Raw genomic sequence first — 25,605 nt, 5'->3', positions numbered from 1 at the left:
TGGAGTATTAAAATCCAAATTTTTTTTTGTTTTATTTTTCTTTTTGCTTTTTAGGCCACTTGTGGAATATGGAAGTTCCCAGGCTAGGGGTCAAATTGGAGCAATAGCTGCCAGCTTATGCCACAGCCACAGCAATGTGGGACCCAAGCCGCATCTGCAACCTACACTGCCTATTTAAGACCAAGATCACTGCTGTCCTGGGGAGGGGTAGGGCAAGAGGAAACATACCATAAAACATGACTAACATTTTGAAGATGGCTTTTTTTTGATTGGGCATTCTCTTGTTTCTGCAAACTTTCAGCTGTTTTCCAGAGGTACTACAAAGTTGGTTCAGAAAGCTTCTGGTCTTTTTTGTTTGTGCTTCAGTTTCCATGGGGCAACAATATCTTGGAGCCTGCTAGTTCAACATTTTGGTGATGTCACTTGTAAGAACTGTATTTTTCACATACTTCCTATTCCAACAATTCTTATTTTAAAGTGAAGAAACTGGGGCTTAGGAAGCTTTACAAATTGCCAAAAATCACAGTTCTTGTTAATGGATTGTGATTACACTCTTCTAATGAAAAGTGACTTTATCTTATCATATATTAGGAGCTCACAGTAAGCATCTGATAAGATGGTTGCCTCATAGTTAACAGGGTAGAATTAAGCAGGAAAGGGACTGTCTTATCTTGGGCTACTATAACAAAATACCATAGACTGGGTGGCTTAAACCACAGACATTTATTTTTCACAGTTCTAGAGGCTGGGAAGTCCCAAGATCAAAGTGCTGGCAGATTTGGTGAAGGTCCATTTCCTGTTTTGTAGATAGCCACTATTTCACTAAATGCTCACATAACCTTTTCTTGGTGCATACACATGGAGAATCTGTTCCTTTCCTTATAAGGGCACTACTCCTATCATGAGTGTCCCACCCTAATGACCTAATCTAAACCTAATTAATCTCCCTAGGGTCCCATCTCCAAATACCATCACACTGGGTATTTGGGCTGCAACACATGGATCCTGGGGGTGTCGTGGGGGAGATACAGACACCTAGTCTAGGTTCTCCTTATTCACTGAACGAACCAAATCTTTTTTTTTTTTTTTTTGCTGCACCCACAGCATGTGGAAGTTCCTGGGCCAGGGATCAATTGAACCCATACCACAGCTGTAACAAGAGCCAGAGCAGAGACAATGCTGGTTCCTAACCCACTTACCCACAAGGGAACTCCAAAATTTTCTTTAATAAGATGGTATTAAGCAGGAATGGGTGACAAATTACTTTGTTTAGAATACTCATGCTGAAGAACATGAATCACAATTTGAAAAAATGCAAAGGCATGCTGTGTTCTGGGATAGAAAGACAGTATCATAAATGTCACTTCTCCTATAATAAATGTATACATTTAATGCAAATCCAGTTAGAATACCAGTGGGATTTTGAGTATGAGAAAACTATCTTCATTTATGAAGAAAATTAACTTAGATTACCAATAAAACTGAAAAACAGGAAGGGGTGGGGGACTTGTTTTATTATGTAGTATGAATCTACAAGGCTAATGTTAATATTATCAATTAATATGGTGTTAGTATAGGAATAGAAAAATAGATTAATGAAACAAGAGAATATAGAAATAAGGTCTTGGTATAAGTCAAAATATAAGGCAGCGTTAAGTTGAATGAGGAAAAAGATCATACAGTTAAAGGATTACAAAAAGTTTCAGTTCAATCGGAAATGCATGGTTATCAGTAAAGGATTACGAACAGGCTTTTCCCACTGATGCGTGTCTGGAAAGTTGACTTTAAACTTGCCTTTCTATCACAGTTTCCTTGAAGAAAATACCATTGTAATTCTCTCATTTGTAGCCTGTACCTGGATGTATATGCCAACTCTGAATTGGCATGTAGACACTAACAGCCTGTGTAACTAAGGCATCACAAGTCTTGGGAAACCAGAGGCAGTGGATTATCATTCTTACAACCGAGTGTGCTCCATGTGATGTTGGTAAACCAGGCAGATGCCCTGCTATGTTGTAAAATGTCATGAAGGAGAATGTTAATGTTTCCCAGTGGTGAGATGAACTACACCCATTGTGACCTTTTCTCCCCATGCAGTAGTGAGGCACTGGAAGCTGTAGTTGCTTGGGCAGTTGCATGACTGATGAACATGCTGTGAAGACGTTTTCTTGTCAGGACAACGATAATAATAAACCTAATGCTGGGTTAAAGCTTATTCTGTTCTCTCTGTTTTGATTGCCAGTTCAAATCTGTGATTGGTTCTGGTGGACATGCAGATGTCAGAGCTGTGTGACTGGTTGCTAAACTGGATGCTGGATTTTTTTAAACAAATTGTCCTTGTACAATTGGCAACCCATCTGGAAAAAAATAAAATGAACTCTCATATATCTCATTAAAAAATTAAATTCTAGATGGATTAAATATTTACATATTGCAAAAAGGAGACAATAGACAACTTTCAAGAAAATCTAAGAAATACCATATAGAGTCTAGAGATTAAAATATCTTTATAACCAATCCATAAACTTCCTAATCTCTAATATGCAAAGAGGTCTTCAAAACCGATAAAAAGATAAATAATCCTAAAGGAAAATAAGCTAACATTATGAAGATTTACAAAGAAGAAAATCTAGAAGCAGGTGAGGTTTATATCTATCAGACCCATCACACAAACACGAATTTTAGTATAATACCACCTATTGCAGGGCGAGAAGCTTTTTGAAAATAACTGATAGCCTCTGTTAAAATTTAAAAATAGCACATATGCTTTGATCTAGCAGTCTCTTGCCTAAAATCTATCCCCCAGAAACAAAAATACCTAAAATGTAAGGGCCAATTATAAGGGTGTCTACTATAGTATTGGTTTGCAGTAGCAAATAACTAGCAACAAGCTGAATTAGTAAACGCATGGTTGAGTCAATTTACAGTACACAATATCACAATACTGTGTAGCAATTGCTTTTCTTACTCTGTCTATCATAATCATTCTTGTTGCTGGGTCTTGGCAATGGCCAACCATAGGTACCAAAAGTTAATACTAGTTTGGTCTGGATTCTGGTGACATCAAAGCTGCACTAGTACAAGGGCCTAACACTCAAGGAATATGAGAGAATGCTTAATGAGAAATGGAAGAAAAGAGAGGATAATTTAGATTCATGTAGATATACATATGTTATTTGGATATATTATCTCAGAAAATCAACCCCTGGCATTTACAATCTTATCTCAAGACCAACCTTTAAAAATGCTAATAACAAGCAGTGCAGTGCTATAGTTATATTAGCACAGTAATATTTTAAGTTTAAAATAAATTGATATATTTGAAAGTAGCCTAAAGTTTAAATATTACATTCTCATTATTATCACTATTTAAAAAAAAAACATTAACTGCTTTCTTATGTCAAGTTACTGTGGGAAAGAAATCAAATAAAAATCCTCAAAAAGATTTGCTTCAAATAAAATAATTCTGTTTAGGTCTGAGATCTCCTTTTTCAGTAATATTTTCCCCAAAGAAAGAAAACAAGAGGTGGGGTGGCGGGGACTGTGTCTGGCTGATTAGAGAAAAAAATTAGTCTCTGTGTTTAAAATTGAAGCTGAAATGCAGGAGATGATGTTTTACTCAGTGGCATATAAAAAAAATAAGGGTAACATCATTTCCTTATTTAAAAAATGTCAAATTTTGGTTATATGGACTATGACAATTTCTGATGTTTCTGAAGAATTAACAAGTCTGTGCATGTATTATTAAACAATATGATCCTTAAATACATGTGATTCAATCACCTGTTGCAAAATCTTGCTTATAACTTCTCAGTAGCGACCATACAGAGATTAGTGATATGACATTTGAGAGAGTTAAGTTTAAATAACTGGATTTGTTAAGTTATAATCCCATCTGAAATTTTTATCTCATATATTTTTTTGACCACATCTGTGTCATGTGTAAATTCCTGGGCCAGGGATCAAACCTGCACCACAGCAGTCACTTGAGCTGTTGCAGTGATAATGCCAGATGCTTACCCTACACTACAAGAGAACTCTGATTTTATATTTTATAGTGGAGATATCATTTTAGAAATATCTTCTGTAAAATATTAGCATCTAACTGGGAATGTTAAGTCCATTATAACCTGTGCTCCATGTAGCTTCCCTACTTCTATCTCTTTTTTAATCTTCAGAAGTTTAAAAGAAATAGCATAAGCAAGAGAATAAACCCAGAATTAACTAACATTTTGTTATATTTACTTGGAATCTTTCTTTTTAATGAGAGATAAAACTGAAGTATCCTTTCAATTGTCATGCTTGGCCCCATTTCCCGTCCACTGCCTTTCTTTCTAGAGACAACCACTTTTGGGAACTGAGTGTGTATCCTTCCAATCCATTCTTCATAGCTTTACATAAAAAAGTTCATTTACAACCAATGCTTTAATACTAGTGTTGGTTAGTGTTGATTTGATTAAAATTTGCACAGGTGTGATAATTAAAATTCACAGGTGTGATAATTAAAATTCACACAGGTATGATTATAATATAGTCATTACTTCATTTTTTTTCACTCTACGTGATTTTTCAGATTTTTTGTTAATACATATAGATCTGTTAGACTTAACTGCTAGAGAATAATCTACAGTGTGACTATATCATATTTTATTCACCCCTTTCAAAAGTGACACACATTTGTTTCCAATTTTTTGCTAATGTAATTCATGCTGTAATGACCATAAAGGTATATGGCTCCCTGGATACATGTATCAGTTTCTTGGGTATATGTAAATATACTTGATATCAGTTTCTTAGGTATATGTAAATATACTCAAGAGTAAATATATTACAAGTATATATTCTAGAATTGATTTTAGAAATTCTTTCCTACCCCAATATTTGAAAAAATTCTATAAAATTCTTATATTGCCAAGTTTTGCTCTTTGCAGTCTAGTCTTCAATATTTTTGGATTTTATAAATTCTTTAGCAGATGAAAGCAACAAAGATCTAATATTTTTTCATATGAAAAGTCACTTACCCTCAGACCATTTTTTGAATCATCCAGATTTTCTGATCAACTTGTGATTACCACCTCTATCAACTGCCAATTCCCCATACAGACATGCATACTTTTCTGGATATAACAGTCACAATCTTTGTTTTCTATGACTGCACCAAGAGCAAATAATATTGATGATTATACATGTAGCAAAACAAATAACAAAAAAAACCCCAACAATTTTGTTTCTTAATACCTCTCATATCTTTGTCTGAATGCATCAGGTAGGCCTTCCAGAACCATGTTGATTAGTGTCGAACTGGATCTTTACTTTAATGGGAATGTGCCTAAAAGTACACCATGAACAGCATGTTGTGGAGTTCTGGGGTATAGGCTTTCATGATACTATGATAGTTATTACATTTTCTGTATTTTAAGTTTTGAGTTGTTGCTTAAGGATTTTCCATGTTCATGTCACTTTACTGTAAAATGAATTTTGATTTACTGTTTAGTATGAATTCTCTTGAAAGTTTTCCTAAATTCAAGGCATTCATAGGGCTTTAATGAGTATGAATTCTCTGGTGTCTAATATGATGTGACTTCTGGCTAAAAGCTTTTCCACATTGATTACACTGATAAGGTTTTTCTCCAGTATGAATTCTCATATGCAGAGCAAGAGTTGAGAACTGAGAGAAGGCTTTCCCACATTCATTACAACCATAGGGCTTCTCACCTGTATGGCTTCTCATATGCACAGTAAGAGATGAGCTTTGACAGAAGGCTTTCCCACATATTTTACATTCATAAGGCTTATCACCCGTATGAATTCTCACATGTACAATAAGTGATGTGATTCGAGAGAAGGCTTTTCCACATTTATTACATTCATAGGGTTTCTCTCCTGTGTGAATATTGTGATGTTTAATGAGGTACTGCTTCTGCCTAAAGATTGTTCCACATTCATTACATTTATAGGGTTTCTCTCCAATATGAATTTTCTCATGCTCGGTGAGATTTGATTTGCCACTGAAGGCTTTCCCACATTCCTTACATATATATGGTTTTTCTCCTGTATGACTTCTCTGGTGTCTAATGAGGCTTGACTTCTGAATGAAAGCTTTCCCACACCCTTTACATTCATAAGGTTTCTCTCCAGTATGTATTCTTTGATGGATAATGAGGTTTTCCTTCTGGCTAAAGGCTTTTCCACACTCATTACATTTAAAGGGTTTCTTTCCACTATGTATATTCTGATGTTTAACAAGGTATTGCTTCTGGCTGAAGGCTCTTCCACACTGATTACATTCAAACGGTTTCTCTCCTGTATGAATTTTCTCATGCTCAGTGAGATATGATTTGCCACTGAAAGCTTTGCCACATTCCTTACATGCATAGGGTTTGTTTCCAATATGATTTCTCTGCTGTTTAATGAAACTTGGCATCTGAACAGAAGCTTTCCCACATTCATATGGTTTCTCTCCAGTATGATGTTTCTGATGAGAAAGCAAGTTTCCCTTCTGGGTAAAGGGTTTTCCACATTTATTACATTTATATGGTTTCTTTCCTGTATGACTTCTCAAATGTAGAGTAAGGGATGAGACTCGAGAGAATACTTTACCACATTCAGTACATTCATGTGATTTTTCTCCATTATGCATTTTTTTATGCTCTGTGATGTTTTGCTTCAGGCTAAATGTTTTTCCGCATTCATTACATTCGTAAGGTTTCTCCCCAGTTTGAATTTGATCACGCTGAAGGAGATCTGATTCAGGCTGAAGGCTTTCCAACATACTTATCACGCACAGATATTTTCTCCAACAAGAATTTCTTAGTATTTCTTGACATGTGACATGGATTGAAGCTTTTCCACATCCAATAAATTTATATGATTTCTCTTCAGTAGTAATTCTCAAGTATCTAACAAAATTGAATTTATGATGAAGGACTTTTTACACTGGTTATCCTGAGAGTAGATGATAACAAACTGGGATGAAATATAGCATCCTGATTATATTCTTAACAGTTCTTTTTTAGGCAGCTTTTTTCATATTTAAGGGTAAATTACATTCTAAATTCTTTTAAACTGAGTCCCATATTTAGAGTAGTAGTCTTAAAGAATCAATGCCTGTGCTCAGAGGAAGTATTTTTCTGCTACCAAAGTTTTCTGAGTTTCTCCTTAGTTGTATTTTCACGGAAAAGGGTGAGACTTAACTCACAAGTCTTTCCTCTTGTGTCTTTATATATTTCCCAGGCCCTTTCTAAAAAAGAATACCAAAAAATCATCATTGAAAAGAATTAATATAAAATATTTAATGCTTGGCATGTAGTAAACATCCAATAAAGGAGCTATCATCATCATCATCATCAATACCACCAATACTTGCAAACTTTTCCACTGTTTTTAATAAAATTCCCAGGCTAGGGATCTAATTGGAACTGCCACAGCAATGCCAGATGTGAGCCACATCTGTGACCACACTGCAGCTTACAGCAATGCTGGATCTTTAACCCACTGAATGAGATCAGGGATCTAACCCACATCCTCATGGATACTAGTTGGGTTCTTAATTTACTAAGCCACAACAGGAACTCCATAAATGTGCAATTTTAAAACAGATTCTTTATTTAAAACCTAACCTACCAATATAAAAGAAATCTTAAATACAAATAACACCCATGGGTGTATGTAGCTTAAACTGCTTTTAAATGAAACAATGTGCAGTAAAATAAGGGAAAACGTGAAGAACAGGTGATAAAAAGGATGAAAGAAAATATAAAATTTGGAAATCTTAGGATTAAACAATAAAAAATAAAATGAATAGGAGTCTTATAAAAGGGATGTGTGGTTAACTAAGATATTTATTTCTACATTTTCCTGAAACCCCATTAACATGACAAGAGGGGATGAAGGACATGATTCAAAAACTAAAAGGTTGAGGAGACAAGAGTAGATGAAAGATTTAGGATATTTTGAAAGTAAAGCAAATAAAGGACTGTAAATTAACAGCAGAACTGAGTGGCTTAAATGAAATTCTAGCAGATAAGGATGGCACTTAGAAGCAAGTTAATTTATGACATAGCTGTCAACAAAAAGTCTTCAAAACTGGAGAGACCGGATAAGAGTAGAATAGAAGGTGGGGCTTATAAAATGATTATAATATGAAAGGAGCAGCTGACTTCCCTAACTCTCATAACTAGAAGGAAATAGGAATTTATTATCCAGGTAATATAACTGAGAGACTCAAATTTAGTGATGACAGGGAAAGTAGATCAGAGTACCATACTGAAAGAAGGGGATGAATAAAAGTATATATATGGAATAGGGTCCCAACCAATTTCTACTGCTAGAGTCCAAGAATGCTGGTAGTTGCCAAGTGTCAGATAATGGAAGAGTTCTTTTATGAAAAAATGAGATTGTGAGAACACCTATAGATATTGACATTTGGAGTCATAGAAATACCTATAGATATCTGAATGAATGCTGTATAGTGAAGCCCACTATTTTACAGGCTACACGCATGTATACCAAGATTACAATCACCTTTCTGGTACCTAAATGTATTAATGCAGAGTTAAAAATCACACACACACAAAATCTGGATAACAGCCCTAAATGTGAAAGATAAATCACGACAAATAGGTGGGAAAAAAAAACAAAAAAAGGCAAGGAAAAGAAGAAAACATATAATCAGTATCAAAGAAAGCTAATAGCAATGAAATGTTAACAGGATTCTATTAAACAAGTACTTTTGGAAATAATATGATGTTGACCTTAAAAGTTCAGTAGGTTGAGGGAAAAAAATCCAGAATATCTCCCAGAATTAAAAAAAAAAAAAAAAAAAAAGTAAGAAATGGAAGGGAGGGAGGAAGGAAGGAATAAAGAGTAATCACTGGGAAATTAGTAGATTAGTGGAGGAATCCAGGAGGTTCAAGAGAAAATATGAAGGGGCAGAGAAAGGAGTTTCATAGAAAATATGAAGAAAAACGAGTGCAGGAAAATTTCTGAACCCCATTCTTTCATATTAGCATGTTGATAATGATTACAAATGATTACATTTAAAATAGGTAAAACAGGATTTTCAGTCATGGTGCAGTGGTTAACGAATCCAACAAGGAACCATGAGATTGCGGGTTCAATCCCTGCCCTTGCTCAGTGGGTTGACGATCCGGCGTTGCCGTGAGCTGTGGTGTAGGTTGCAGACATGGCTCGGATCCTGCATTGCTGTGGCTCTGGCTAGGCTGGCAGCTACAGCTCCGATTAGACCCCTAGCCTGGGATCCTCTGTATGTCGCAGGAGCGGCCCAAGAAATGGCAAAAAGACAAAAAAATAAAATAAATAAAATAAAATAGGTAAAACAGCTATATAAAATCTGGGAATAAACACCAATAGACACAGCCAAATGAGTAGAAAGTGTTTGTCTGTGGATAGGAACTGTGGCTGAGGAAGGATGGAGCAAGCATTGCTATAATCCTATCATTGTATAATACCTACAGACAATAGTGCTTTTTTTTTGTCTTTTTGCCTTTTCTAGGGCCGCTCCCGTGGCATATGGAGGTTCCCAGGCTAGGGGTCCAATCGGAGCTGTAGCCGCCAGCCTACGCCAGAGCCACAGCAACGTGGGATCCGAGCCGCGTCTGCAACCTATACCACAGCTCACGGCAACGCTGGATCCTTAACCCACTGAGCAAGGGCAGGGACAGAACCCGCAACCTCATGGTTCCTAGTCAGATTCGTCAACCACTGTGCCACTACGGGAACTCCAATAGTGCTCTTTTTATCTACTTAAAACCTAGTTTTACATGAAGCAAAGTACACATATATACAAGGGGAAAGCACATATGCCAGAAAAAAAAAAAAAAAATCCATCTTTGCTTCCAAATGTGATTTGCATCAGTTTTTTTTTTTTTTTTAAATAGGGCCGCACCCCAGGCATATGGAAGTTCCCAGGTTATGGATCAAATTGGAGCTATGGCTGCCAGCCTACACCACAGCCACAGCAACCTGGGATCCAAGCTGCATCTGCAACCTATACCAGAGCTCATAGCAATGCCATATCCTTCATCCACTGATCGTGGCCAGGGATTGAACCGGTGTCCTCTTGGATACCAGTCAGGTGTGTTTCCGCTGCACGGCAGTGGGAACTTCCTGCATCAGTATTTTGATTATTGATACTATGATTTCTGGATACAGAAACTGTCAATGCCATCTATTTCAGTTTTCATTTACATTTCTCCTTTTGTTGTGCCTGATACACTGGCACCCAAGCTTTTTTCTTGCCAAGAGACCCTTTCTTGGCTTCTGCGTAAACCCTTTCTTTTATAACTGTTTTCCATCCACTCACTGGAATTCATTATCCTGATCTATCCATTTCAAACTTTTATCCTCACTTTCTTACAAATCATTTAAAAAACTGACTAATAATATGCTGTCACGCGTATCAATGCTATAATTTTCATAATTAGAAAAAAATACCTCAACCCTTACTGCATAAGGAAAAAAAAATCACTCAAAATGAATCCTAGACCTCAATATAAGCATTAAAATTATTAAAAGAAAAAATGGTAGACTTCATCATAATTAAAAACTAATTAAGGAGTTCCCGTCGTGGCGCAGTGGTTAACGAATCCGACTAGGAACCATGAGGTTTCGGGTTCTGTCCCTGCCCTTGCTCGGTGGGTTAACGATCTGGCGTTGCTGTGAGCTGTGGTGTAGGTTGCAGACGCGGCTCGGATCCTACGTTGCTGTGGCTCTGGCGTAGGCTGGTGGCTACAGCTCCGATTTGACCCCTAGCCTGGGAACCTCCATATGCCGCGGGAGCGGCCCAAGAAATAGCAACAACAACAACAAAAGACAAAAAAAAAAAAAAAACAACTAATTAATGCCCTTCAAAAAACACAATTAAGAAAATAAAAAGGGGAGTTCCCACTATGGCTTAGCAGTAACAAACCCAACTAGTATGCATGATTCAATTCCTGGCCTCACTCAGTATGTTAAGGATCTGGTGTTGCCCTGATCTGTTGTACAGGTCTAGACAGGGCTTAGATCCAGCGTTGCTATGGCCATGGCGCAGGTCGGCAGCTGCAGCTCTGATTCAACCCCTAGCCCGGGAACTTCCCATATGCCATGAGTGCGGCTCTAAAAAAAAGACGTTAAAAAAAAAAAAAAAAAAAAAAAGAAAAAGAAAAAAAGAAAAAGGAAAAGGAAAGCCATAGACAGGGAATAACTGATAAAGGGCTTGTATCCAAAATATACAGAACCCCCTTGGAGTTCCCCCTGTGGCTCAGCAGTAAGGAACCTGATTAGGATTCATGAGGTCTTGGGTTTGATCCCTGGCCTCGCCCAGTGGATTAAGGATCCGGTATTGCCGTTAGCTGTGCTGTAGGTCACAGATGTGGCTTGAATCCCAAGTTGCTGTGCCTGTGGCAAAGGCCTCCAGCGGCAAGTGTGATTCAACCCCATCCTGGGAACTTCCATCTGCCACAGGTGTGGGGCCCCTAAAATATCAAAAAAAAAAAAAAAAAAAAAAAAAAGCCTGGGAATGCCTATGTGCCACAGATGCAACCCACAAAAGACAAAATAAAAACAAACCCCAAAACCCAAAATATATACAACCCCTAAAACTCAATAATAAAAAGATATTTAGTTTTTATTTTTTTATTTTTATTTTTTTATTTTTTGTCTTTTTTGCTATTTCCTGGGCCGCTCCCGCGGCATATGGAGGTTCCCAGGCTAGGGGTCGAAACGGAGCTGTAGCTCCCGGCCTACGCCAGAGCCACAGCAACGTGGGATCTGAGCTGCGTCTGCAACCTACACCACAGCTCACGGCAACGCCGGATCGTCAACCCACTGAGCAAGGGCAGGGACCGAACCCGCAACCACATGGTTCCTAGTTGGATTCGTTAACTACTGTGCCATGACGAGAACTCCTATTTAGTTTTTAAAATGAAAAATAGAATAGATATTTCACAAAATAAAACATGAATGGCCAATAATCATATTAAAAGAAGTTTATCTTAACCAGTAATTTGGCAAATGCATCTTAAAACCTAAATGAGATACATTACATACTCATTAAAATGGCTCAAGTTAAAAGGACTGCAATTCTAAATGTGAGAGTATAAAACAACAAATTTTGATTCATTGCTGGTGGAAATTCTACCCAGTAGTCCCACTCCTGGGCATTTATTCAAGAAAAATGAATAAATATGTTCACATAAAGACTGGTATGTGAATTTTCATAATAGCATTATTCATAATAGCCAAAAAATGGAAATAAAGCCAAGTGTCTGTCAACTGGTGAATAGACAAGTTATGTCCATACTGTGTAATACTAACCAGCAACAAAAAGGAACTAAATATTAATAGATATAATATGAATCTCAAAAAATAAAGCTAAATCAAAGAAATCTAATGCAAAAGATTACATTTATACGAAATTTTAGAAAAGATAAAGCTATAGTGACATAAAGCAAATTATTGCTCACTAGGGATGGAGAGGATGTAGTTCAACTGCAAAATGGCACAAGGGACTGCTGAATAAAATGTTCTACATGTGAATTTTGGTTATATGGCTCTAAATTGCCAAAATTTATCAAATAATATACTCTAAGGGGGTGACTTATTTGTGTAAATTATACCTCAATAAAGCTGAAAATGTAAATCTTCCCAAACCGAAGCTCCACAACAATCACAAATTTTTAAATAATTTTATTTGCGCTTAAGGCTGCAGACAAAAAGGATAAAAAACTGGTCTTTCGCTTAATGAGCTTCAATGTATGTCTTAGACATCAAAGTGAAAAGTACAAATATAATATATACTTAAGATCCAAGGTGCTCTGGAAGCTACAATATGGGATGGAGATACAGAGATTAAAGAGATTGGGCTAGAAGTGATAGAGACAGTTTAATAAAAATGAAGTTTAAGGCTCAGTAATGGATGGGACTTTGATAGATGGATCACTGCACAATCAAAGGCAAAGATGCAAAGAATTTCATACCATGAAGGGGGAGGTAAGAAGGGTGCAACCATTACTATTTAAAGCTGGAACAATAATAAAAATAAACCAACTATGTGGTAAAGAGGGAGACTTAAATGTGTAAAATATACATCACCCCAGTAAAAGTAACAGATAGTAAATAGATATTGTCTGTGGAAATCAAGTATGAAGACTTAGAAAATTATGAATATAAAGGCAACCACAAGAAAGAAAAAAAATATAAACTTTCCAAATTTTCTGAAAAAAATATTCAAAACAAAGCAATCAAAGAGCCTATAACAAAAGATAGAAATGGTAAAAAATGAAGCAGAATTTAAAACAGTATATAATATTGGAGTTCCCTTCGTGGCGCAGCTAAAAGCGAATCTAACTAGGAATCATGAGGTTGTGGGTTCGATCCCTGGCCTTGCTCAGTGGGTTAAGGATCCGGCATTGCTTTGGCTCTGGCGAAAGCCGGGAGCAACAGCTCTGATTAGACTCCTACCCTGGGAACCTCCATATGCCTCAGGTGCAGCCCTAAATGGACAAAAGTCAAAAACAAACAAACAAAAAAAACAGTATATAATATTAAAGAATCAATACCAACCCTATTGTTCCTGTCAATAAATGCAACTAGAATAAAAATGACTATTAAAAGAACTACGATAGGCTCATACAGAAATTTCTTAGGCCTCAACCCAGACCTCCTGAATCAGAAAACCTGTGGATACAGCCCAGCAATCTGTACTTAACAACCCTTCCAGATGATTTTGATGCATGCTAAAGTCCAACAATTGATACAGCAAAACTCAACTAAACTGTATATAAGAAATGCATCTAAAAGAAATTATCAGAAATGCTGGAAATAAAGACTAAAGATAAAGAAGATAATCATGAACATATAAACTACAGAAATCCAAGCTATAAAAACACATTAACTGGCGTTTCCGTCATGGCTCAGTGGTTAACGAATCAGACGGAACCATGAGGTTGCCGATTCGATCCCTGGCCTCGCTCGGTGGGTTAAGGATCTGGCATTGCCGTGAGCTGTGGTGTAGATTGCAGACACGGCTCGGATCCCATGTTGCTGTGGCTCTGGCGTAGGCCGGTAGCTATGGCTCCAATTTGACCCCTAGCCTGGGAATCTCCATATGCCCCTGGAGTGGCCCTAGAGAAAAGGCAAAAAGACAAAAAAACAAAAACAAAAACAAAAACAAAACCTTTCACTTGTAAATTATCAAATCTACTGGCTTAAACACTCTTTGATCAAAACAAAGAGGAAATTAAAATAAACTGCCTAATATTCATAAATATTATTCAGAACACAATGTATATTAAAACCCATAGAACACATGTGGAAAATGCTTGGAGAAGTTTTAGCATAAATGTTTACGTTACCTTTGTCTTTTTTTTTTCAGGGCTGCGCCTGACACATATGGAGGTTCCCAGGCTAGGGGTCGAATTGGAGCTACAGCTGCTGGCCTACACCACAGTCACAGCAACATTAAATCTGAGCCATGTCTGCGACCTACACCACAGCTCAAAGCAATGCTGGATCCTTAACCCACTGAGTGGGGCCAGGGATTGAACCCTCATCCTCATGGATGCTAGTCAGGTTCTCTAACCACTGAGCCATGAGGGGAAGTCCTATTTACATTATTTTTAAGAGAAATTATATTAAACATTCAAACCAGGGAATTAAAATAAAGAAGAAGAAACAGAAGAAAAATAGAAAAATTAGTAAGGTAAGTAATTACTGCAAACAAAAATAGAAGTAATAATGGATTCATGAGTTGGTTCTTAGGGAAAAATTGAAAAGGAATAAAAGCAAAATTATAAATATAAAAAATGGTTATTTGGAAATAATCATAGATGAAGAGTAAATACTATAGAGACTATTTTGCTCAACTCTATGCAAATAACTTTGAAAACCTAGCAAATATAAACTATGAAAACTCAGACCAGGAAAGACAGAAAATCTAAACACAAAAAAATCAGACAGGAGTTCCCGTCATGGTGCAGCAGAAAAGAATTCGACCAGGATCCATGAGGTTGCGGGTTTGATCCCTGGCCTTGCTCAGTGGGTTAAAGATCCAGCATTGCCATGAGCTGTGGTGTAGGTCGCAGACACGGCTCAGTCTGGTGTTGCTGTTGCTGTGGCCGTCAGCAACAGCTCTGATTAGACCCTTAGCCTGGGGACCTCCATATGCAGGTGCGGCCCTAAAAAAAAGACAAAAAAGACAAAGAAAAGCCCAGACAATTGTTCAGACATTTTATCACCTCAAAGTCCAAAGTCCAAGGCTTAATATGTTAATTTTACTAAACTTTTAACAAATTATAATAATACTATTTATTTAAAATTTCCTTTTTTTTTTTTTTTTAGGGCTGCACCTGCAGCATATGGAAGCTCCTAGGCTAGGGTTGAAATGGAACTGCAGGTGCCAGTCTACTCCACAGCCACAGCAATACCAGATCCAAGCTGCAACTTCAGCCTACACTGCAGCTTGTGGCAATGCCAGATACTTAACCCACTGAGCAAGGCCAGGGGTCGAACCTGCATCCTCATGGATTCTGCTTGGGTTCTTAACCTGCTGAGCCACAAAAGTAGGTGTGAGAGTTTGTAATTAATAGATACAAACTATTACCTACAGAACGTATAAACAACAAAGTTCTGCTGTATAGCACCAGGAACTATTCAATATTCTGAGGTAAGTCATAATGGAAAGGAGTATAAAAGAGAATACACACACACACACACACACAAAACTTAATCACTTTTCTGTACAGCAGAAATTAACACAACATTGTAAATCAACTCATGCTTTGATTTTTAAAAATTTGCAAAAGTATGATGCACAACAGATCAGGACTAAGTGCTATATTAAAAACCCCAAAAGAAACCACAGAAATTATATCTCCTTGGTAATTAAAGCCCCTTGTATTTTTATACGGATTATATCAACATCCTTCACACATACTTAATAGAACTGAATTTTTTACAATGGAAAATGACAGTCTTGAACTGAACTAGGCAACAATTTATCTAAATACCAGGCCAAACGGTCCTTTTAATAATATCTATCTTGTGGTTTAAAAATGTTTTCAAAATATAAGTCAAAATGCTTTACTGCCAAGCAGACTAACTTTATGCTATAATAACTGAGATAAACAGTTGCAAAAGAGATCCTATGGTTTACAAAGCCTAAAATATTTACTATCTGTACCTTTCTTGGAAAAATTTACTGACCTCCTACCCTAGAATGGTGGTTCTTCCCTCCTCTACATGGCTGATACTAGGATGCATTGTTGATCCAGCTTCCACCACATCCAAATGATAAACAGACAACCTGGAGGAAATCTGGATCTTAAAGTACCACAAAGACCAAAGCTACCACACAAATCTTGACTACTCACCACATAATTGTTATGTGGCCAAGAATTCAATTCCAGAGTTCCTGTTGTGGCTTAGCAGGTTAAGAACCCGACATGGTGTTTGTGAGGATATGGGTCCGATCCCTGGCCTCACTCAGTGGGTTAAAAGATCTTGCATTGCTGCAAGCTGCAGCGTAGGTTGTAAATGTGGTTCAGATCTGGTGTTGCCATGACTGTGGCATAGGCTGGCAGCTGCAGCTCCAATTAGAATCCTAGCCTGGGAACTTACATACGCCACAGGTAAAGCCATTAAAAAAAAAAAGAGAGAAAAGAAATCAGTTCCTATATTCCTTAAGCCAGCACCATTTTGGGGTTTATTGTGGTCACTTAGTTTTACCATGACTGATAACACTTTTTAATCCTTTACATATCATATATCTGCAGACACCAAGTCTACTCAGGCATTACAGTATGCAAGTGGTTTCAGACCATAAGAAAATGAATGGACAAGAAGATGAATCAGCTCGCGACAAAAACATAGTAGGGTACAGTCTGCCAGCCTCTGTTCTTAACAGGTCACCATTTACACAGAACACATTCAAGAATTTGCTTAACACTTGAACATTCTGATAGATGTTATAGCTCTTCTCCACACAGCAACCACAGGAATCTCGTCACAGTCAAATCATGTCAGTGCTCTGCCTGAAAGTCTCCGTGTGTACCATAAAAACACTTAGAAACATACAATGTTAATACTGGTTTCTTCTGGGGAGCAGAAATGGAATACTGATGACCAGGAATGAGTATTGTTTTAATTTCTATCAATTAGAAGTATTGGATTTTAAAAATAATAGTACTCCATTCGCAGCAACATGGATAGAACTAGAGACTCTCATACTAAGTGAAGTAATTCAGAAAGAGATAGGCAAATACCATATGATATCACTTATATCTGGAATCTAATATACGGCACAGTGAACCTTTCCACAGAAAAGAAAAGCATGGACTCGGAGAACAGACTGGTGGTTGCCAAGGTGGGGGGGAGTGGGATGGATTGGGAATCTGGGGTTAATAGATGCAAACCATAGCCTTTGGAATGGATAAGCAATGAGATCCTGCTGTATAGCCCAGGGAACCATATCTAGTCACTTATGATGGAGCATGAGAATGTGAGAAAAAGAATGTATATGTGTATGTGTGACTGGGTCACCTTGCTGTACAGCAGAAAACTGACAGAACGTTGTAAACCAGCTATGATGGAAAAAATAAAAGTCATTAAAAATAATAAAAAAATAAAAATAATAGTACTATTTCTCTTTAAAAAAAGTAAAAGGGAGGTGAACTGGATGTTAAAAAGAATTATACTAAGGTAGTTGGAGGTGAGAAGACAATATGAAATAAGAGGGTAAAATTCAAATCTGAGATATATAACAACAGAAGGAGGGAGAAATGATAGTTAAATTTTATTTATTTATTTTTTGTCTTTTTAGGGCTACACTTGTGGTATATGGAGGTTCCCAGGCGAGGGGTTGAATTGGAGCTGTAGCTGCTGGCCTATGTCACAGCCACAGCAATGCCAGGTCTAAGCCACATTTGCAACCTACACCACAGCTCACGGCAACGCCAGATCCTTAACCTACCAAGGTGAGGCCAGGGATCGAACCTGTGTCCTCATGGATGCAAGTCAGATCCGTTTCCACTGAGCCACAATGGGAAATCTGATAGTTAAGTTTTAAAGAAAATAATCTACATGCTACTTTTTGAAAGATTATAGATCTATAATCCTTGAAAAAGAATGAAGGCTTAAGGAAAGGAGTCTTGGTGTATAGGGAGAAGTGAAAAATGGAAAATGTTAGCGGGGGAAGATGTATAAAATTTATGCTGTGAAAGTCATAAAATTGAGACTACAAATGAGGTAGAGAGGCTTGCAGCCAGAACAGAGGTTAGAGGACCGACCAGTCCTCCAGAATCTGAGAAAAGAAAAGCATCCATCCAGGCAGAGTATTTGAAAATGTTATTTAGGTTTCTAAAGAATTCCCACCAATTTTCACTTCACAAGATAAAGGCTGATAAGCAAATCTCCTCAAAAAAAAAACTGCAGATGGAGTTCTTGTCGTGGCTCAGTGGAAATGAATCTGACTAGTATCCATGAGGACGCAGGTTCAATCCCTGGCCTTGCTAAGTGGGTTAAGGATCTGGCGTTGGGTGAGCTGTGGCATAGGTTGCAGATGCAGCTTGGATTTGGCATCTGCTGTGGCTGTGGCTTAGGCCAGTGGCTACAGCTCTGATTCGACCCCTAGCCTGGGAACCTCCATATGCTGAGTGTGGCCTTAAAAAGACCAAAAAAAAAAAAAAAAAAAAGCAGATGTTGCAGACTCACTGAATAATTATAATGAACCTTTATCCCATTCATACCTGCTACGTTCTTTCTTACTTACCTGGAGAACACCTCCTTTACATTTTTCCTCAATCATCCATTGCTCTTCTTGTTTGATCTGGTGACTTTAAAATTTAAAATACTGACATGGGGCTTGGGTGTTACTGTTGAAGGTCAAAGCAGCATCCCAGAATTCAGGCTGAGCCCTTAGGACCCTCAAAGGACATGAATGATAAAAAAAAGCATAGCTATGAGGATGCACAAGTAACTGGCCTGTGAAAAAGAACAAAGTAGAGATGATCCTTTGGCTTAGAAGCTGGAGCATATACATAAATGTGAGCACAAGGAAAAAAAGAGTATTTCTAATTTACATCTTAGGCCAAACCCATTATGCCATTTAAAGGCTCCACACACTTCAAAATACGGGAAAGAGAAGGAACCTTATTTTCAGAATTTAGGTTATACAGAGACACTACAAAACTGAGTTGCTAGTTAGGTAAAATCACAACCTGTACAGGTACCTTTGAGCAGGTGTCACTTGTAGCCCTGCTCCTGATTTTTTTCTTTTCATTTCTTTTTTCTTTTTTTACAGCCACACCTGTGGCTCATGGAAGTTTCCATGCTAGGGGTCAAATCTGAGCTGCGGCTGCTGGCCTACACTGCAGCCACAGCAATGCCAGGTGCAAAATGCATCTGTGACCTATGCCACAGCTTGCAGCAACTGACAGATACTTAACCCATGAGCGAGGCCAGGGATCAAACCTGCATCCTCACGGAGACTACATCAGGTCCTTAACCCAGTGAGCCACAATGTGGCTCCCGTGCTCATAACTGAACAGTCCAGTCACAGTTTTGAATATTATTTCCTCCCACAACCCTTTTCACATAAATGTGGAGTCACCAGCACTGAGTGATATGGATAAAATGTAAAGGAAATTACTCTGGAATTATTCATGGCCCAGAGTTCTTAAAGGTTTTAGAAGCCTAATATTTTACCTAGGTGATGTTACTCTAGGAGAAATTAAATATTTTAAGTGTCCTGTAATTATATGATCATTCAATTCATTGGTTCCGCAAATATATTTATCACTGATTATATACTGATGAGACCATGGTCTCCAATTTGTAATGGGGTGTGACAGATAAAAGGGGTCAAACTTTCTTAGAAGCTCTTCCTTTATTCCAATGTAGAAATGCTTAGAATATGGTCAGATAGTGCTATGAATTGTTGAAAACAATACAGAAGGCGAAAGGATGGAGGCAAACCACAGGAGGAAAGAGGTAAAAGTGTGACATAAGGAGTCTGAAGTGACTATGCATCCTCCTGATGGAGCTGTACATTATTAGGCAGCTGGATATATGGATGAGGTGTTCAGAAAAGCCTCAATAGGGGTGGTCATTTGTTACTGCTCTGTGTCAGCTGAAGCTATAGCAGTGGAATTTTGTTACTCATAGAGTTGTTAGAGGTGAAAAAAAAAATGATCAAAGTCAGAAACTTAGGAATACTAATATATAGGGACAAACAGAAACATAAGTCACTAATGGAGGGGAGTTGTTCCTTGGTTTTGATTGAAATTATAAAAATGAGAATAGTATCATGGAAGTCACGGAGACATTAAAAACTAAGGCAATGATAAACATACGAAAAGGAATGAACATAGAAATCTATCTAATTCCTCTATCCCAGTTAAAAATGGAAATGTACAAAACAGGGAAGCAAAAATGCGCTTCTTGGAGTTCTCCTGTGGTGCAGCGGGTTAAGGATCTGGCATTATCACTGAAGTAGGTTGAGTTGCTACTGTGGCATTGGTTCAACCCCTGACCCAGAAACTTCCATGGCTGCCCCAGATGCAGCCAAAAACACCCTAAAATGTGATTCTTATCCCTGCCCTAGCTGCTGCAGCCCCCCACAACTGTTTTTATTTTCTCTGTAAACTTCAGAAGTTTCTTCATGCAGTTACAAATATACATTTTTATCCCCACTTACTAAAAAAAAATAGTGTATTACACCAAACACTTTACTTTCTTCGTGTAGCAAAATACATTGCAGGCTTTTAAAATCTAACATATGACATATATTTCCATTCGCTTGTCTTTTAGCTCCTTCATTAACATTTAAAAATAATCTTCATATAAGTTTTACACATTTGCTCTTTATCCCTAGGTGTTTTATCTGATTTGTTGCTATGCAAATAAAGTAGTCTTCTTGATAACTCTTACTGATTACTTTCAGTATTTATCAAAGCTATTATGTCTATACATGAATTTTTATACTGATACTTTTTCACTTTATTGAAAACTATTTTGTGTTATACCGAAAGGAATTGTAGATAGGGAAAATAAAAATTCGTTTCACTACATTTACAAAAGGCTATTTGGTTTGGGGAAAGCCTGGCCCAATTAGTGTGACTGCCATGATTCTTGACAAACTAGGGAGTCTTAAGTCGGTTACTTGATTTCTCCACCAAAGACTGGACAACTTGCTTCCCAATTCTGTGCTGTCTGCACTAGTACAAACTACCTCGCCTAAAGCTATTCCTTAGTCCAGGAATTCTCAATGCAGCCTCACCAAAATGCCTCCAAAAAATTAAGAAAAGTCAATACCTAGGTGTAGTTTAGACATCCATTAATAAGTTTTCCGGAAATCTTTCCCCTTAGATTTTTTTAAAATGATGATATTGTTTTCTACTCCACAATGAGTCTTTTATATAAAAATCGCTTTAAAAATTACTTATCCGCACAATTGTTTAGCTTTCTCCCTTTCTCACCTTTCACAGAAACAGATGCTCCAGAAAGATGCATCCTTATTACCATTATTTTTAAAAAGTGAGGTTTAGATGATACTACCCCACTAAGCTCACAATGCCACCCACTAACTTGGAACTACACAAGTTGCAGCTCTACAACTGTCACACCCTTGGTCGCCCACACGCGAACCCGCCCCAGTTTCCTTCTGTACCCCTGCCCCCATCCACATGAGCTTTGAACAATGCACGTCACAGAAGGCGATTCTTCCAGTTCAATTTTCCCAGCCCAGTCGTAGGCTCCGCGAAACCTCTCCTATAAACCCCCGCTGACTGGATTGTAAGCCCAGAAACCTAGATCCCGCACCCAGATCTGACCGCCGCAGAACCAAAAACAAACTCACCAGCAGACAAAGACGACGATGGCGAGCCAGAAAGCTTGCGCCTGCGCACTCCTTGGGCTGGGTAGCACTCCCAGAGGTCTCCTGGGCTTCAACAAGCTCCGGCTCACTACCCTGCGGAGTCCGATGATGTTGGTCGGTCGCCCACTTTGGTGACTGTGGACTACATTTCCCAGAAGTTTCAGTGATTCCAATCGGCTTTCGCGCTTTCTCAACTCCACCATAGCTTTGGCACTGTCTCCCTTGTCGGGGGACAAGTGTCTCTAGGCTGAGCCTCAGGACTTAGGTAAATAACATTCTACCTGTGTTAGGTCTACTTCTGGGAGAGGGCAGTGATATGCCTCGGGTTATATACAATAAGCTCACTTTAAGCACGCTGGGGTGATTCCCACTAGAAGCCACAGTGCCAGGGTATGCCAGGAGCGCCAAGCTCCAGGGCGCGTTTGAGGTTGGGGGCGAGCAGGGGTGAAGAATGGAGTGGTTGGGCGGATCTCTTTGGCCGGGTTCACCCCCGGCGCCATCTTGTCCCTCGCGAGTGCGGCGCTCAACTACATTTCCCAGAGGGCGCCGCGGTCTCCGGCGGCGGCTCTGAGCGGAGCTCTTCGGCAGCCGGGCGTTAGTCTCGAGTGGTTGAGCCCGGCCGCTGATGCCCTGCGCGGGAGATTGGAGGTGAAACGTCTGTCTCGCGGAACCGGGATCAAGACTTGAGTTTTAAGTCTGTTCAGGCGGAATAGGCGGGTTTGGGGAGGGGAGTGTCGGTTATGAAGTTGTGTGTGACTCTGTGCTTCAGTGATGTGTCTTTTTTTTGTGACTGTGTGTGATACCGTGTTTATGTATGTGAGGAGTTTTACGTAGCGAGTCGCCGTGGTGTGATACTGTGTGTCCCTGTGGTAGGTGTGTGAATTTTTTCTAAATGACCATGTGTTCCTCTTTGTGTGCAGGCATAGGGAGTTTTGTGATTGTGCTTCTGTGACTGCGTCCCAACGGAAATTGTGTGGCACTGTGCGGAGGGAAGAATTTATGACTGAGGTTGTTACCTTTGTATCTAGCGGTAGATATGTGACTGTGCAGCACTGGATGCGTAAATTTGAGGGTCGGCACTGTGTGTCACGTATAGTCATATGTGAGAAACGGGATGGCTCTTCCCCTTAGCAGTAAAGACCTTGAATATGATATTGAGGTTAAAGTGGAAGCCTAGATCTTCTCTGTTAGCCTTACTCTTTTGGGGGCGGGAGGGCAAGGGAGTAAGGTGACTTTATCATTTGGACCCCAGGAAAGGTTCCGGAGTTCCCTTCGTGGCGCAACAGAAACGAATCCGACTAGCAACCATGAGGTTGCGGTTGATCCCTGGCCTCGCTCAGTGGGTTAAGGATCCGGCGTTGCGGTGAGCTGTGATGTGGGTCGTAGGCTGGCAGCTGTAGCTCCGATTGGACCCCTAGCCTAGAAACCTCCATATGCCGCGGGTGTGCCCTAAAAAAAAAAAAAAAAAAAAAAAAAAAAAAAAAAAAAAAAAAAGTTGTCTTCTTGCCCATCTCGGTCTATTAGCGGCTCATTGGGTCTGTCCCTTGTAGTGCGGAGCCAATAAACACACCACGTGCTTTTGATTAAAGCAGAAGCATGTATTACTTGTGACAAGTAAGGAGACAGGGAGATAGCTCTCAAAGCACTGTCTCTCCAGAGCTGGATGGAGAAGTTTTAAACCCGGGGTGGGGGTGAGGGGAAATGCATAGTCTCGAAAAGGCAGGCATATCAAAGAGGCAAAGGTTACGCTAGGTTGCCAAAATCTGTAAGCAAACATGTGTTTTGGTTGTTTGTTCCCACTAATTTTTTGAAACATGTGGTGTTTGGAACTTTATGCAATTTAACGGTTTCTGCAAAACCAAGCACACTTTGGTTTAACCCCATTTTTTACTTACTGCTGTCTAGCTAACATAGTCCTCTTCCAAGAGAAATCTCAGAGGAGGAGAAAATATTAGTTGTGACATCTAAAAGTCTTTTTAAAGGTGACTTGGTATTTTCGCTTTGTTTTTTTCAGGAAGTGATTTTTTTTTTTCTTGGCAAACGCATAACAAAGACCCGTCATTAACCTGGAACCTAGTATTTCTCTTTGGAAACGTCTTCCTTGCACTTCCTAATTTTTAAAATTAATATGGCAAACAGTTTATCTTGTGTGCTGAGTATTTTGTTTTTACACGTGTACACATATGAAGATATATAGATATATATTTTTTATGTTTTCATTTAAGTGATGTTATTATAACTTCTCACATAATTGAGTTATTTGAGAATATTTTTAACATTAGTGTTGTTTTATTGTATGTGTGACTAACGCAGTATCCAGTCTGTATTGCTACAAACATCCTGATTTTGGAGTTCCTGTTGTGGTTCCATGAGGACGCAGGTTCTATCCCTGGCCTCAATCAGTGAGTTAAGGATTCAGTGCTGCCTTGAGCTGTGGTGTAGTTCACAGAGGCGGCTTCAATCTGGTATTGCTGTGGCTGTGGTGTAGGCCGACAGCTATAGCTCTGATTTGACCCCTAGCGTGGTAACCTCTATATGCTGTGGTTGCAGCCCTAAAAAGTCCAAAAAAAAAAAAAAAAAAAAAAAAATCCTGATTTTGTTTGAAGGGGCACTGTGCCCAGCTTAAAGAGAAACAAATAGGAAAAAAACAAACAAACAAAAAAACCCCTCCACGTTTTATCTTATCTTATAGATGTAAACAAAAGCTGTTAGATTGGGTTTCTTAAACAGTTCTTTAAAGAGGGGTGTGGGACAGGCTCAGTGGGCATGTATGCTTTTGACTTCCTTTCTCTTCCTTCCTGTGGATATTGTGTTGCATATGGAGCAACCATCTTATAAATGTATTTATGAGGAAAAGAAGAGAATTTACAGTATTATATTAAATGAAAATAGAGGACTTTAAATGGTATATATTGTATATGTTATTTAGTAACCCAAAAAAAAAAAATGTACTCATAGATGCATGAGTCTTGTAGCATGTAATTGTCTTCATCATGATGTTGATTGAGATAAAAATGCACAGTGTGAGAGCTGTGAGTTTCAGTTTTATTTGGGGACTTAACTGGGGACTGTAGCCCAGAAGACAACCTCCAAGATAGCTCTGAGAAACTGCTCTGAAGAGATGAAGGGGTATGTGCAATTAAGGATATATCTCGGTAGAAGGTTACTGCTAGTTACGAGGAACAGATATCTCAATTAATGATTTTAGTGCTTTTCTAAGTATGGGAAGATGCAAGAATCCAAGTTCATTAAAAAATTCACCTGAAATAGTTCTAATTATCTAAAGGTCCATTTTTACAGAGCACAGAGTGACTCATTCTGAATTCCTTTCAGGGTGTATTGTACATCAGTGACTTTAGTGGCTAATGACTTGATTCTTGTAGAACTGAATGGTGGGCAACATTCTTTGTTTTACATTACCCCCTTTTGGTCATAAATTCAAGGTTTGGGAGACATTTTGTGACCAATTTGTCCCGCCCTGCTAGTGTTACCGGAATTTTGCCTCTGTCTGCCAGTGCTGAATTGAAACGCAGAGACAGTTTTGGGTAAAGGAGAAAAAAAAAAATAGCTTTATTGCTTTGCCAGGCAAAGGAGGGCCACAGCAGGTTAATGCCTTAAAGACTGTGCCCCCCTCTTGGGAAGGATTGCAAGAAGTTTTATAGCTAAAAGGAGAAAAACAGGTTTCTGGATAAGAATCAGGGTTGGAGGTAAATATACATTCTTTAGGGGTG

At 38.5% G+C, this 25,605-nt stretch overlaps 1 protein-coding gene across 3 annotated transcripts; it reads right to left on the bottom strand.

The window, feature by feature from the left end:
- Nucleotides 1-1,494: 1,494 nt before the first annotated feature.
- Nucleotides 1,495-21,908, bottom strand: ZNF260 (zinc finger protein 260). Of its 3 annotated transcripts, XM_013998471.3 has the most exons (5): nucleotides 21,857-21,908; nucleotides 18,770-18,981; nucleotides 5,716-7,240; nucleotides 5,022-5,152; nucleotides 1,495-2,357 (listed from the first exon to the last, which is right to left on the bottom strand). In XM_013998471.3, the coding sequence occupies exons 3-4, from the start codon at nucleotides 6,770-6,772 to the stop codon at nucleotides 5,058-5,060; spliced, it is 1,152 nt and encodes a 383-aa protein (XP_013853925.1). In that variant the 5' UTR covers nucleotides 6,773-7,240; nucleotides 18,770-18,981; nucleotides 21,857-21,908; the 3' UTR covers nucleotides 1,495-2,357; nucleotides 5,022-5,057. The 3 variants fall into 3 exon arrangements, with proteins under 3 accessions (XP_013853925.1, XP_013853926.1, XP_013853922.1); XM_013998472.3 differs by lacking the exon at nucleotides 5,022-5,152 and having other exon boundaries at nucleotides 2,185-2,357; XM_013998468.3 differs by lacking the exons at nucleotides 1,495-2,357; nucleotides 5,022-5,152 and having other exon boundaries at nucleotides 5,291-7,240.
- Nucleotides 21,909-25,605: the final 3,697 nt, after the last annotated feature.

The sequence above is a fragment of the Sus scrofa genome, chromosome 6 (assembly GCF_054392235.1).
Source record: "Sus scrofa isolate SSC_HxYL_T2T_F1_AM1 chromosome 6, Sscrofa_HxYL_maternal_Yorkshire_Landrace_v2.0, whole genome shotgun sequence".
NCBI lineage: Eukaryota > Metazoa > Chordata > Mammalia > Artiodactyla > Suidae > Sus > Sus scrofa.
Note: the sequence above shows the minus strand (reverse complement) of the source record. Positions and strands in the feature narration are given on the sequence as shown.